Raw genomic sequence first — 14,597 nt, 5'->3', positions numbered from 1 at the left:
GCGTTCCTTTGTCGCTGTGCCCGGGCGCGGCTCTCTTATGGGGGTTCACACCCACGACTCTATGGGCCGAGCAGATGCGCACATGAAAATGAGTCGGCGGAGGGCTCTCAGGTGTGGCCGGGGGAGAGGACGACTGAAATGCCACTGAATACCAGGACACCATATCAGATGGAGCTCTGCTTCTTCTTCTTTATTATTTCTAATCCGAACATTTACTCGAGTAGTAACAATGAGTTGATTTTTTTTCCCCCTTTAAAGCTAATTAGTACAGCAGGCTGATGCGGATGATGTCTCACGCGGTCAATTGTAGCAACAGGAAACAGTGTGGCTCATCAAGCCGCAGTGTGGGTTTAAATGAGACTATTGTGCACTTGGAGGCCTGTGGGGAGTGGGGATGCTCTGCTGCATGTTGGTGTACCTGGAAAGAAAAAAAACACTCTTGCTGCTGTTGTTGCCAAAGGCGCGCTTACATTAGCCAAGGCTGCAGGTTGCCATGCCAGTGTTACACAACAGCCGTTACAGGGATGATGCACATGTTGTCGACGCGTACATTCGAATATGCAATCGAGCATTTCGTTTTGTTCCACGTATAGGCTCAAATCTCTTCCTTGAGTGCATTCAGCTTCTGTGTGCTGTCGGTTCGTATCGCTCCCGCACAGATAAATGGGAGGGCGTGTCAGGAGCAGCGGCTGAATTAACATGTTCGGTGATGTGTTCCTCTCACACAGGGAGATGGGAGGCCGGTTTATGCCCTTCATTAATATTTCAACAGTCCTCCCGTGGAGTTATCGGTCCGTTCCCTGAGCCCTCGAGGTTCATCTGTGTGATGGAATATTTGAGGGACCCGGACTGCCGACATTCGTGACCAGAGACTATTTATTATGCCGTTTGTTATGAGTATTCTCGCCACCATTCTACCCCTCCGTATTGGTTATCGGTCTCAAGGTGGCTTGTGCTGTATTTGCAGGACTGGATAGTAGCCATTGTTGATAAAGCAGACGTCGATCTGCAATTCGGCCAATATAATGGCTCGGCCATTGTATCTGTCAGGCTCTAGTTGTTAGCTTCTCTCCCCTACACTTGCAGATTAGACATATTGGTTTTAACCTTTGTAGATTGCACATAAGAGGGATTTCGCACACAGAACACAAAGTTTAGATTCGACTTTTTTTTGGGATGATTCCATGAGTTGTAAACCCCACCGATCCAATGCCCGTTCGATATCCTCTTATCTCTATCTCTGAATACTCTGAAGTGACGTAAATAACCTTCTGATAACTTAATATCACCCAAGTGTTTTCTTTTCCTGGTTTTAAAGGCTGCATTTAGGTAACGTGTCGTCATGTTCTGAGCTATTCAGACTGTTCTAGCTGCTTTATTGTTTTGCATTACTGATGATTTTTTTCTCAAAAAGCTCACTGTGTAAATGTTTTGTACAAGCCAACCCTACAATATCGCCGCAATATCGACGTTGAGGTGTTCTGTCATCACAGATGTGTGATTTTCTCCGTACCTCCTAGTACAACTTGTTCCCTCTCCTGAATATTACAACCAATTTTCACTCACTGAAAGGCCCTCGCTGTGCTAGAACAGTGTGCTTTCCCAAAGACATTTCCACGGGACACGTGGCTGCTGTGATGTCAGATTTGAGACCTGCGACCTTTCAGTTTTGGGGTCAGGGACTCAACCGGGGCAGGTCTCTGCCGCTGGGCTCGTCTGAAGACACCTCGTCTGTGCTCCGATGTCAGGAGACAGGCTCCTCTTGTGGCTCTCCTTATCTGGACCAGAGAGAGGCATCCCATCAGCCTTGGGGAGCCGCAATCAGCCTGCTCACCTTCAGGGGCTGAATAATCACACCCACACACACACATACATACGCCAGGAGAGGACGAAGTGCCTGCCAATCATCAACCAGGAAATGAAATATTTACACGAATGCTGAAGCATTGACGGGGGATATTAAGCAGACTGGTGGAGCATGTTTTCTGAAGGCAAACACTCTGTTTAATCATAGCTGTTCACTGTCACCGCAAATCCTGTATGCAAGATTGAGTTTGAGCGTTGTGTTGACATTTTTGTTTTTGTGTGTCGTCCGTCTTTTGTAGTTCCTGTGTTTGAAGAACATCCGGACGTTCCTCAAGGTGTGCCACGACAAGTTCGGCCTGCGCAACAGCGAGCTGTTCGACCCCTTCGACCTCTTCGACGTCAGGGACTTCGGCAAGGTGAGTTAAGACGTTTGACGGATGCTCCCCCCCCCCTTTTAGTTTTCCAGCCTCCGAAACGCCCTGCGCTGTGACACTGTGATCCGCTCGATAATTATGCTGCCCAAGGGCCACATTCTTACTACTTAGAGACACAACGCTGCTTGTGTCCCTGACCACAGCGGAACTGATGTCCTTCTGTTGTCAGACCAAAGAGCCAAGACGCGGCGCATGGTATCTTTACCGTGAGATGGGCTGACATACATGTGGCGTGTGTGTGTGCGGTGGAAGAGTACTTGCATGTGTGAGTTCATCTGCTGCATTGCACGTCATGCCCCCTGTGATTTACCCGGCTTTGAAGACGGTTCAAAGTCAAATCTGTCAGTCGCATTAACTTCAGTACAGAGCGGCGAGACGGTGTAACACTTCAGGGTCGGCAATCTCATCTCATGTCACTAAGCGACTGGAGTCAGACCCAACTCTGCTTTCCAGCGGCGTCGGCTCAGCAGCAGAGCCCGCTGACTCACTCGCACATGATATGAGCTTTCTGGAGAGTTTTTATGAGGTATTCAAGTGGATGTTTGGGTTTATTAAATGGGTAGTCATAAGGCCAATGCACAAGGTCTATTTCCTCCCCCCCCTCCTTCATTCTGAGGGAGGTTAAGGTCCTGGAGCACAGACATCCTGGAAGGAGATCGGAGAAGAGCTGCTGCTCTTTTGCATTGAAAGGTGGCTCAGCATGTGATCATGGATGACCTACCAGTTTAATACCAGTTAGCTGTGACTGACATAGACTCAGAAAACTCAGGAGGGATTACACATTCCAACTGGCCCGGGGATGTTTCAGGACCCAGTAGCTCCAGGTGGCTGCTAGAGAGAAGCACATCTGCCCAGCGTCAGTGGATTGAAGGAGGAAGTTTGGATGTCGGATAAGTAACTTGAGTTGGTAAAATAAATAACATTTAACGTCGATACAAAGCTGCTGCAAAACGTCATCGAAGAGGCCACTGGGTCATGAGATGTTTTCCATTCATGTGAACGAACGTGAAGGGAGGAAACAAAATGGTGATTGGGGGTGCAGTGGTGAGGTGGGAATGTTTCGGCTGATGGAAGGAACACGTAGAATATGGTGGAGGTGGGATCTAAATTAACTGTATCAGAACTGCACGATTAATTGCAACGAGGACGTGTTTGCGGAGAGTCATCCGCTCATTCATCTAATTCGCCGTTATCCACCCCCCCCCACCCCCCCGCTTTGGGCTGAGATGAGGGGACCGAAAGAAAGACGCAGGTAGAAAAGATGAGAGGAGAAAAAGGAGACAAGGACTCATTTGGCAGGTTGTAGATAAACCACAAGACGATGTCTGGGAGTCAATGAGCTCGCAGTGAACGGTATTAAAATCCAACAGCAGTCAGAATCAATCACGTCGGCCCTCCGTATGTCAATTTGGAAATTGCTTTTGCATGGTGGCAGGCTTGTCTCGCCATTGATTTTCCATTAAGGCCAAACATCACATTATAATATATTGAATCGAGCAGATCCCTACTAATGCGGCATACATTTAAATAGTGAGAATGCCTCATAAACGGAAGATAAAAGCCGGCTGGTTCATGCCTGATGTTCGAGTCTCTCTGGTCTCTTTCCGGCACTGGATTTGCTCTTTCCTCTTTTGTTGCCTTGACTTTCTTTGTGTGCACATCGGAATGCAAACAAAAGGAATTCTAACTTCCATCGTATCCATCATCGTGCGGTATCATTCATCTCTTCTTTCCATATCATTCTTTTTATCACTGCTTTGTTTTCACCGTACACAAAGGGCGGGGAAACACGTGGCAAAATGATTTACATTTTGTGAATCAAGTTTGGTGCTTGGTGAGTGTTTTGATGCTTTGATTTCTTCAAATGTTGCTGGTGAGAGAGCGAAGGAGGGGAGAGGCTTCTCAAGTGAAAGGAGAGGTGGAACACTCGGTGTTGTCCCCGGTGGCGGAGCTCCTTTTTGAAAACAAATGGGTCTGTTTTCAAAGACAGAGCCCAAACTGTAGATCTTCAATCTCCTCCAGAAGAGTGGAATTAAACCGGAGGACTTTGGGGAGAGGAGGTGCGATGGAGGCTTTCGATAGCAGCTGCCTCTATAAACATTAATCAGCCCCTATGCACCTTTCATACCTCCAGTGGCTGTCAGGGGGCCCCCGGAGTTCATCTCCCCCCTGGCCTCTGACCGCCATCCCTGCTTCTAATGATGCCTTTTTTCCCCGGGTCACATGCAAACCAGAGACCGGGGCCAACTTGGCCCTAATGCTGAAAAAAAAGAAGTAATTGCCCCTTTCCAAACCTTCCCCTATACCCTTTCCATTGGGGCTAGTATTGAAACAGATGGAGCACATATCCTGCTAGATGTCCTCGACTGATTTTTATTTTCATTACCCAAGTCGTTTCAACCGGGGTCACCCTGCGCCACACGCATCATGAGCGAGGGCTCCCTTGTTGGCTCCTCTTAGCGCATTGGGGGGGGGGGGAGAAAGTAGCTGCATAGCGCCACACTTCTCCTCCTCACACCCTAACCCATCCCCCATCATTAGAAATTCATTATGACATCATTAAACCAATGAAATACAGCTTATTACAGTAGACCCCAGAGAAGGCTTTTATTTAAACGCCTCCCTCCATCCCGAAAAAAAACCCCAGCCAACTCGCTTCCCGCTCTCTCCCGACCTGTTTTAATTAGCCACCGAAGGAACATTGCTGTCATTTAAATGAACATGGCAATCAGTTTATTTGGCTGTTGCCGTGATTAGCATAATTAGCCCGCACCTGTTAACCATCTATCAACAGTTTGGTAATTTTCCGTCTTTTGAGCGGAGAGTGGCGAAGGAAGGAAGGAAGGAAGGAAGGAAGGATTCGCCATCTTCATTTAATCACATCATTTGTTTGAAATGCAGACGGCGGTGCTTGCATCAATTTTCTATCGCACCTCAACAGCGTCACGGTGAACGGATTTTTATTTGTGCGCCGCATCTGAATGGAACTTAGTCCCTCAATTCGAGCTCATTGTTTGTATGAAACAGCCGTCACTTGGCAGCAGGTTCAGCTGACAGCAGGCCGGGTTTTATAGCAAACTCAGTGATTGATTTGTATATGTATTTGTGATTCTTTCCTCTTTGTAGCCAAATGATCCTCCTTTTTAACAGACAAATTGAAGTGCTGTTTTTGAAATCGGGTATTTTCATGGCAAGATATCGCCGAAATTTGGCCTGCACCACAGCTCATAAACGGTTTACTTAATATCGAGTACACAAAACACACCTTGAGACAGATGGAGAGCTGTAATCTGAGGGAAACGCACCAATCCCCTGATTCGATTTGCACCAACTGCTCCCTTTTCTGCCGCTTTTCTTCCCCTCTCACTTCCCCCATCCATCTCTTCCCCCCCCTTGCCTCACTCTCATGCCCTCCCCTGCTCATTCATCTCACACCCACTCCGCGAGCGTGTTGTGATAAGACTAAGCCGGCGGCAGGGCCAGCCACCATTGTGTCGGAGCGGCGTGATTGCCATTGGTGGGCAGTGTTTGATTACCCCTTCGCTCCGCTGCTCTGAATCCCGCGCACGCCGAACTCTGCTCCTTTCATTTCCTTCCTGCCCTCTGCTCGGCTAAAAATAGCTAGTTGCTTAGCATCCACGCCCAGTGCTGCTAACATCTGGAACGTGCCTCAGCCACCGTTGGCCCCGCCAGCCTGATTGCTATTTACTGAAGTTGGCTTTAACCTCAGTCACATGCCCTGAGCCTGGCCCAGTGCTCATTTGTTCTGTGGACATGTTGCATGCAACAGTGCATTAAACCATTGCTGCCCGTGCTCAGTTTGTAAGCTGTTTGCAGGTTTATGGCTCAGCTCTATATGTCTTAGTGAGGCTTGCCATGAATTATGATGCATGTATTATTTGGGAACCCATTAGATACAGTGCTATGGCATTATGTGATTATGGCATAATCTATTTTATTTTGTCTCTGTTGTTTCTCTCCTCTCTTTCTAATCTGCTTTGTCTTTTTGGACTACCATTCCCTTCTCGCTTTGTGGGACTAAAACAGGAAGTGTTCTTTTGCCTCGCTGTCAACGAGTTAGCTGCGGGCTACACCCGAGGTCTGTTTTGTCCCTTAAAGTTGTTCGACATTTTGGCGAATCTGCACCATTGGAAAGTCATGCTGAACTATCTCCCAGCGTTCTCTCGTTGCTTGTGAAATCATTCGTGGCCATTCATTTTTCATGGAGGAAGGTGTGTGTTCCTGTTTTGACAAGACACATTACACACCAGGCGACTGAACGATGCCCACTCACTGTGGATGATCACACGTTGGTATTGGTATTGATTCACACTGCGGTTTTGGAATGAAAAAAACAACAACAACAAAAATCTCTAGCAAAGGTCGTGATTCATGCCTGTCACTCAGGCTGCCGTAAGTGATGGAGGGAGGTTCAAGAGTCAAGCGGCCGAGGGGTCACTCGGGTCAGCTTGTCCCCTTCCATTAGTTCTCGACAGCAGTCCTTTACTGTCGGGGGCCAAGCAGGTTTCTTTAAAAGCTGCAAGGTTAATATGATGCTTGAGCCGTTACAACTCTTATTTCAATGTGTTCACGTCTGTAGTTCCCCGTGTGTTAGTCCATGTCACCTGAAATAACGGCAGCCTTTGCCAACTTTATGATGAATTGTTACGCTTTTATTAGCATTAACTTTCAGGGAAAAAGGGTGTTCTATTACACACACCTCCACAAACCAATTTCCTGGGGAAACCTTTTATTTCATTACCTTTAAAACGGGCAGTGTTGTATTTCACACTACCTTTGACATCTACAGTGTACTTTCTAGTTATTTTTGCAGATATTCTTTATTCAAAACCTATGATGAGTCCATAAAATATGATGATTTATAGATTGAACTATCAAACAGTTTGACCCACACTTATTGTACAGCGTTCTCCCATTGTGTTATTGCTACTTTTACTTAAAGGATGTAGATGTCTCCTCCACTGCTGCACACCATGCCTCTTGATTTCATACAGTGCTCCCCTAAGAGAGACTTTATCTCCATAACCTTCTCTGAAAACGCAGCCTCCTGCCTCAGCAGACAGTTTTGTGTCTTCTTCTTCTGTCCCCGTGCCCTCTTACTTCACGCCCTGTCCATCAGGACCCCCCGACTGAAAGTTTATACATAAAGCCTCCAAGACGCGATCAATAATTCATTCCAAATGCCACGGTGCTGATGATGACATGAATTATAAATGGGAACTTCCTCCCCCTCCCCGTGGTTGGACCCCCTTCCGTCTCTCCCTTTCCGCGCTCCCACTCCCAAGGCCTCATTATCCCCTGCAGCTCGTTACCGTGACACCAGGGGAAACAGGTGGTTGCCGAGCAATAGCTCGTTGTCCTGGATTCAGCCCGTGTTTGTGCGTGGCTCGGTGATGGCGCCTGTTGGGGTGGCGGCGATTGGCGCGTCCGCTAGGTGCCTGAGTTCACACCTCCAGTGACAGCAGAGATGAGATGTGGTGACATCTAGTCTCATTGAGCCCAAACTGTCCTCAGTGCCGTGTGGTTTGCGTGACTGATGTAAAAGCTCGAGGTCCAGATGACCCAAAATGTCACTTGAAGGAAATCCAAGTGCCATCTGGATTCCCTCCAGCTGTTCCTTCCCCAACTGCTTCAGAGTTTGCCTTTTTTTTTTGTCCCATTCTTTGGAAGCACACTACAGTCAAAAGGGAGGGAACAAGAGGAGACGTTTTCTTGTAATTATATACATTTCGTAACCCATTAATTTGACTCAGCGTCTCACAGTTTGGAGAAACTAACTCTTGATTGCAAGACCTTCGTTGCATTATGCACATCCGCTGTAATTATGATATGCAAATATCGATGCATATGCATATATTTTCATAATCACAAGGAAGAGGTCTCATAGTTGTTGAGATTAGGATATTGTTTTTACTTGTTTTATGAGATACTAAGTCATAATTACCCAAAAGAGAAATAATAATTCAAGAAAACAAATCTCCCTCTTGGACAGTGATGATTCTAAAATCACATTTATTTGGAGATATGGATGTGTCTCCGCACCATTCTGAGCTGTACCAAAACTATTCTGTTGAGACAGATAAAACGGTGCCTTCCAAAATCAGCGGAGATTCACAATAAGCATTGTTTTGGTAGCTTTTCCCCTCACAGCATTACAGTGTCATCTAAATCCACCGGAAGAGAGAAGTTATGAGCTGTGTAAAAGCCGTTTATTGAACTTTCAACGCTCTGTGCAGTCTGAATCCTGTAGTGGAAATAATTGGCCCCTTTTGTTTTGGGTGACAGCGAGCATCACCGTGGTGCCGCCAGACAAACTGATAGACGGAGACGACGCGCTGTGGCCCGGGATCCAGGCTCAGCCCGGCTCCTTTTTGAAGTGTCTCAGCTTGCTGGTCTGAAGCGGCGACTACCCCAAAAGGCTGCCGAGGTGCGATCACAACCCTCTCTCTCGCCTTTTGGATTGCGATCACTGGAGGGCGTGCCTCTGTTGTTGGTGTTGGGGCGGGGGTGGGGTGGGGCGTCTTTGTAGCGCTGCGGGACTAAAGCGGGGGGGTTAAAAGAGGAAGAGCCCCCGCAGAGCAGCAGTCTCTGAATTCCTTGCAGCCGGTGTGAGCTCTCATTAATTCTCCTCCCTCCGAGGCCCCACAGGCACGGCTGTGATGGACAGGTACGTTCTCTGAGGAATCACTGGCACGAATATAAAGAGGAAAATCACCAAAAAAATAGGGGAGTTCGTCCTCAATCTTCTTTTTTCATTGCGCAGGGATTATACTACTCGCCCATGGAGCTGAAAGGCAAACCTACTTGGCCCATAAATCATACTTATTGTGCACACATTTTGGATGTGCATCTCGGTGTAGTCTTTGGATTCCGTAATAATATCCCATTTGCTCTCAAATTGGGGATCATTTCCCAAACCTTCCTTTGTGTTGTGCTGTAAACTGGTAGCTCAGCGCGGCTCAGATGATATTATTTTCCGGAGACATTTGGAACGCGCGTCACAGAATGTCGAGGTAGCTTTGCCGGATCATCGGAATAAGCTGCTTTAAAAAAACAAAAACATGATTAAATCACGAGAGTTTCCAAATAGCGGCGTATCACGTAAAGAGTCCTCCGTGTTTGTTGACAAGGGAGCTTTGCTGGCAAAATATTGCGGGGGAAAAAAACACACAGGCAGATTGCACAGACTGCTCTCTGAATTAAGTCAGAATAATGTCTTTTTTAAGTAGTACACTGTCGACATTGGTATTAAGTGGAAAGAGCAGACATATTTGTAGTATTAGATGCTCCGTCAGTTAGTCGCTCCCTGCAAATGTTAATGGGCCATGTGTTCACTGACATCAGCTACTCATTTCTAAGAGATCTCAGCTGTGTGAACATGTGTGTAATGTTTCTGTTTGAATATTTCAGGAGACCGAGCATCACGGAAACATCACTTCACCACAGCATACTGGACATGTTGATAATGTTTTGACTATTTCACTGGAAAAAGGCAACGTGAGGTGTTCTTACATCACAGATGTGCTTTTTATTTCAGGTGTGGTGTTCAGGGACTTTAGTCTGTGCTGAATATTGGCCATCCTGAAGTTCTCCTGTTTTCTTCCAACATAAGCCACCGTGCCCTGAACTGACACATTACACATTGCAAACACTAACAAGGATAACATTTGCATTTTGAAACATAAAACAGGAAGCGTAACCAACTACTGAGTCCAGCACTAGGCATAAGGCAGGCATGATGGGAAATGTGGCCGTCCCTATCACTGAAATACTAGCTCAAGCCGTTGGCATTGTAAGCTGCCTAAATTAGCCTAGCGGCTAGCTGACTGCTAGCTGCAGAAGCACTGAAGTTTATTGTTAAACTGTAAAATATCCTGCCTCCATTACATATTTTTGTCACAAGCGTTTGATAACCACATTTGTTGGATCATTGCAAAACATGTCTGTATATAAAAATTTGATAAAACAATATTAGATGTATTAGAAGTACTCTCGTAATCGTCTCCCAAAAATCCCGTATCGGTCGAAACGCTTACCAGCTCCAGGGATGCTGTGTGACCTCTGGACAAAAGAGTAAATGTGGCCCTCCGGGATCAGTAGAGTATCACAAACAACATGAGACCCACAACCTCACTCCTTGACACGGTCCAAACCGCAGACGCCCAAGTGAAAGCTGACAAATGCTGAAAAAGATGGTGTTATTTTGATAACACAAAAAAACAACCAAGAATGATCCAGCAGGGCACATAAATGCAGGATTATCACCTGCTCCGACCAAAAATGACCGATGGAAGTGGAAATAACCACTCACCCCCGATTGGAACATCGACATCACTGTCTATGGCAGCCATTAAATTTGTCATTGCTTTTTACACGGCCCAGTTCATCAACAGGAGCGCATCAAAGTGTTAGATGACACACACACACACGCATGTACGCACGCACGCACACTTTTCACACTGAAGCTCAGGGCCATAAATTCGCCGCCGGAGCCATTGCTCTCTGATTCCTCCCATCAAAGGGCTGTAAAATGGAAATGAGACCGAATGGATGACATGGTCCCTCATTACCCGCGGCATGCATTATAGGAGGTTGTAGTAACACGTTTGACTTGATGGCGACTGATATCGGCAGGCCGCTCCAGCCCACTTACCTTTTCACAGATCCTATTCATCCACCCTCCTCCTCCTCCTCCTCCTGCTGTGCCACCTTCCTCTGCCAGACTCCGCATCACGTGGTCCATTTTCTCACCCTCTCCTCCCATCGTGCTCTCATTGTATGTCTGCTCTTCCCACCGGATTTCAGGTTCTCACTTTTCTCTTCTCACCTGTGGTCCCCTTTCGCTCATGATTGTGTTTTTTACCCGTGGCTGTGGCTTGTGTTCAGCATGGCGGATGGTAATTTGATACGGACGATAAAAATAAGCTAGCAGCTCCTTATAGTGCGGTGTTGGGGAGCTCACCAGGTGTTACTGATGCCCCCCCCCCCTGCAGGGTCCACTAAACTGATGCCCTCCTCCATGCCTCTTTTCATTTATTTCCCTGCAGGTGTCTCATAGCAGGTAGTAATGATGCACAGCCCCATATGTGGCCAACGGGGTGGACTGTCTGATGTGTAGGTAAAGGTGAGACTTTCACCACTATCCATATTTTGAGTACGTGGAAAATTAAATTAAACGGTAATATGAATTGCTACATTTGCATGCTTGGTTTTGAGAGACGCTATTGTCCCAGATTGCAATAGGCAACAGAAAAGTAGAAAAAGAAGAAAGAAATGTAGGTGCTCGTGGGACTGGTCAGGAAACAAAATATATCAAACGCACTTTACCAATCAAATAATAAAAATCTAACGTTTTTTGTAAATATTTTTTAACAAATATTGGAAACAAAATCAAAGCCACTCATGGAGTTTTCTTGTAAATACACGATTACTTGATTATATTTACTGTTTTTCCACCCAAAGGCTTTTGTGAATCCTTGAGATGGAACCAACATGTTGAGAGCTTTTCCTCTTTTCTACCTGTATGATTAACCAGAGGCAGGAAACAAGACTTTGCTCTATGGCGCTTGTAGTGGTCAAAAACTCCACAGGGCACCATTGATGTCCTTGTACATTAATGTACAAGCGCCATGGAGCAAAGTGTTTCCTGCCTTTGGTTAATCATACAGGTATATATATAAATAGAAATGGTGCCAATAATTCACATATTTCCTTCTGCTACATCCACATTACTCCATTTCTATTTGGAAGCAGTTTCAGCGCTGCCGGTCTTTCTCTATCTCTCTCTCTCCCATCAAATTTACTTTAAAATCAACACGTAAACGTTTACTAGATTATGGGTCCATAAATGTAGTCAACACACGTCTCTCACTCTATTCTGCTCTTGCTTCGTGCAGGAAAGCTTAGCAGATCGCTAACAGTAGATTAGTGAAATAAAGACCATGGAATCCGTAGAAGAGTTTCAAGACTTTAGTGTGAATCTTTCTTATTTGTAAAACTGTGGAAACACAATATGAAATATGGCTTTACAAACTGTCCCTATACACATACATGAATACAAAACAACATGACTTCACGTGATGGTGCCGTCGGACATGTTACATCGCCATCATGTAACATGTCCGACTAGCTAGCTTCTAACCAAATTGTAACATTACCGCCAATGGAGAAATGCTAACCGCGATTAGCATTTAATACAACACAAATGCTATACTAAAAGAGAGAATAGAATATATCTTCGTACATCTTTTCATGCTTCATAATGAAATACTTACAGACTAAGGTCTCTCAAGGCTACCAAACGGAAGAAGTAAAACGAAGCAGCGTGTCTTCTCATTAGAATCTAAAAACAACGAGCTGCTCCATAGGGCTGATGACGCTGCTGGTCACGCCGCTCGCTAATCGCTCCAATAACAGCTGCTTCCTCCACAGAACTGTAGACTTTTACTGCACAGCAGCTGCTAGCTGTTGTGCTAGCAGCAACGCTTGACATTTGTTATCCATGTTGAAATGAATCGCTGGTAGCCCAGTTTGTTTTCTTCCGGGTACGGGTCACGTGATAGTGAGTGTGACGAGTCAGGGAAGGAGACGTCATGGCTGCTAAGAACCAATCCAGTAGCGAACACGGGTGTGGGCGTCATTTTTTCTCAACACATCAGTTTCCGACTGTCCACACTCAAACGCAACCCCGGAGTTTTCAAACACCTCGAATCTCGGGGGTGTTTTCAAACTCCTCCGTTTAGGGTGCTCCAAAACTCCGGCGTAGTGTGGCCGCTCAGTGTAAACGTGGCAAAACATATGTGTTTCCAAACAAAAATGGAGTAATGTGGACATGGCCTTAGTTTACCGCTCTCTCAACCATCAAATACTGTCCCTGTATCCGGTTGCATACTGACACCTGAGGACGTGTTTGAAGAAGGAATGGGCGTATTCAGGAGGCAAACAGAGACCATTTCTGACGTCTTCTCCCACCTCTGACTCCAGAACATAATACTTGCATACACGCCCCCCCGCGCTGTGCTCCGGCTGCCTCGGCTGCAATTACTAGCAGAGCGAGTGCCCACAGAGCTACCTGCTCATCATCCCGGAGCCGGAGCTGGAGCCGGAGCTGGAGCCGGAGCCCAGCCCTGGACAAAGCAGCTCCTGCCAGAGACTGCATTATGGAGATTAGGGTGAGAGATTGACAAAGAGGCAGAGTGGAGGGAGTCGGGCTCGTTGAGAGCAGGCGAGGCTTTGGGGGGAAGGAGGGAAAATGAGTTTGCTTCTGGACAGTCCCCCAAGGCTCTATAGGAGGAAGGGGAAAGAAAGACAGAGGGATTAGCAGAGGAGAGGAGAGAAGAGGGAGAGATGGAGGAAAACACACAGCGGGCGACAGAAGACAGAAGCAGGCTAATCTTGCTGAGTCAGGTCTTCGTCTTGTCCAGCGCGCAGAGGTCTGGAGCAGTAATGAAACGGCTGGAAAAACTAATCAACAACAATTAGGATAATTGGGCGAGACGTCTGTCAAGCTAGAAAAAACACAAAAACATTCTCTTCAGATGACAGGATTTGCTGCTTTTCTCTGTTTTATATCATCGTACATTCATAATATTTAGATTTTTAAGATGCCATATTAGGCTCTGACACTTTATGGATCAAATTAGTAATAGTTTTTATTGGAAAATGAAAATGTTACATTATATATATGTATATAACTTTTGTACTGCTGAGAGAGAGAGAGAGAGAGAGAGAGAGAGAGAGAGAGAGAGAGAGAAATTAAAATAAAATAAGAGCGTAAGAAGAAGGAAAGATGAAAACACGCCTGAGGGCGTAATGGAGATGAAGAAAAGACGGAGAGAATGAAAAGTGACATCGCCGCCAGAGGTGTGGTGGTGGGAGTGCGTTTATACTCAGCTGGGTCACCTTAGTGCCGCTTTGTGATGAAGGAGAGTGGTTTGAGTGCAGACAATGGCGGGAACGATGGCAAGCTTACTGCCACACTGGTCCCGTGTCAGCCTAAATGACAACAATCCATAATCCCCTCAGTCCCTTTCACCCAGAGAAGAGCTGCAGTGATGCACGCAGTGCTGAGATGTGTCTGCATGTGTCTTTATTTACTGCATACATATTTCTTTTATGTTTTTCTTGCCAGTGGTTCCCCAACCTGAGGGTCTGGATAGTTGCACTAATTTGGGTCTTTAAAAATCTGCGAATGCAAACAATATAAGAACGGACAAATAATGTGTTAGTGTAACTATTCGTAGGTCGTTGACACATGCAACGTGTGATGAGGGGTTTACGAGTAGACATTAGGGCTGCGGTTAGCGATTCATTTTACTGTCTGGTAGTTTTTTTTTA

The 14,597-nt window shown here is 46.2% G+C and overlaps 1 protein-coding gene across 11 annotated transcripts in view; it reads left to right on the top strand.

Annotated features, from left to right (window-relative positions):
* The window catches only part of vav2 (vav 2 guanine nucleotide exchange factor), a 180,406-nt gene that overhangs the window by 49,617 nt on the left and 116,192 nt on the right, over positions 1-14,597 (top strand). For all 11 annotated transcript variants that reach the window (XM_031855842.1, XM_031855838.1, XM_031855840.1 and 8 more), the window contains exon 2: positions 2,106-2,222. In XM_031855842.1, the coding sequence (XP_031711702.1) occupies positions 2,106-2,222 (117 nt within the window). The remainder of the gene's footprint in view (positions 1-2,105; positions 2,223-14,597) is intronic.

This window comes from Anarrhichthys ocellatus, unplaced genomic scaffold (genome assembly GCF_004355925.1).
Source record: "Anarrhichthys ocellatus isolate YVR2014 unplaced genomic scaffold, GSC_Weel_1.0 scaffold16, whole genome shotgun sequence".
NCBI lineage: Eukaryota > Metazoa > Chordata > Actinopteri > Perciformes > Anarhichadidae > Anarrhichthys > Anarrhichthys ocellatus.
The sequence above is the reverse complement of the archived record's forward strand: the minus strand, read 5'-3'. Positions and strand labels throughout refer to the sequence as shown.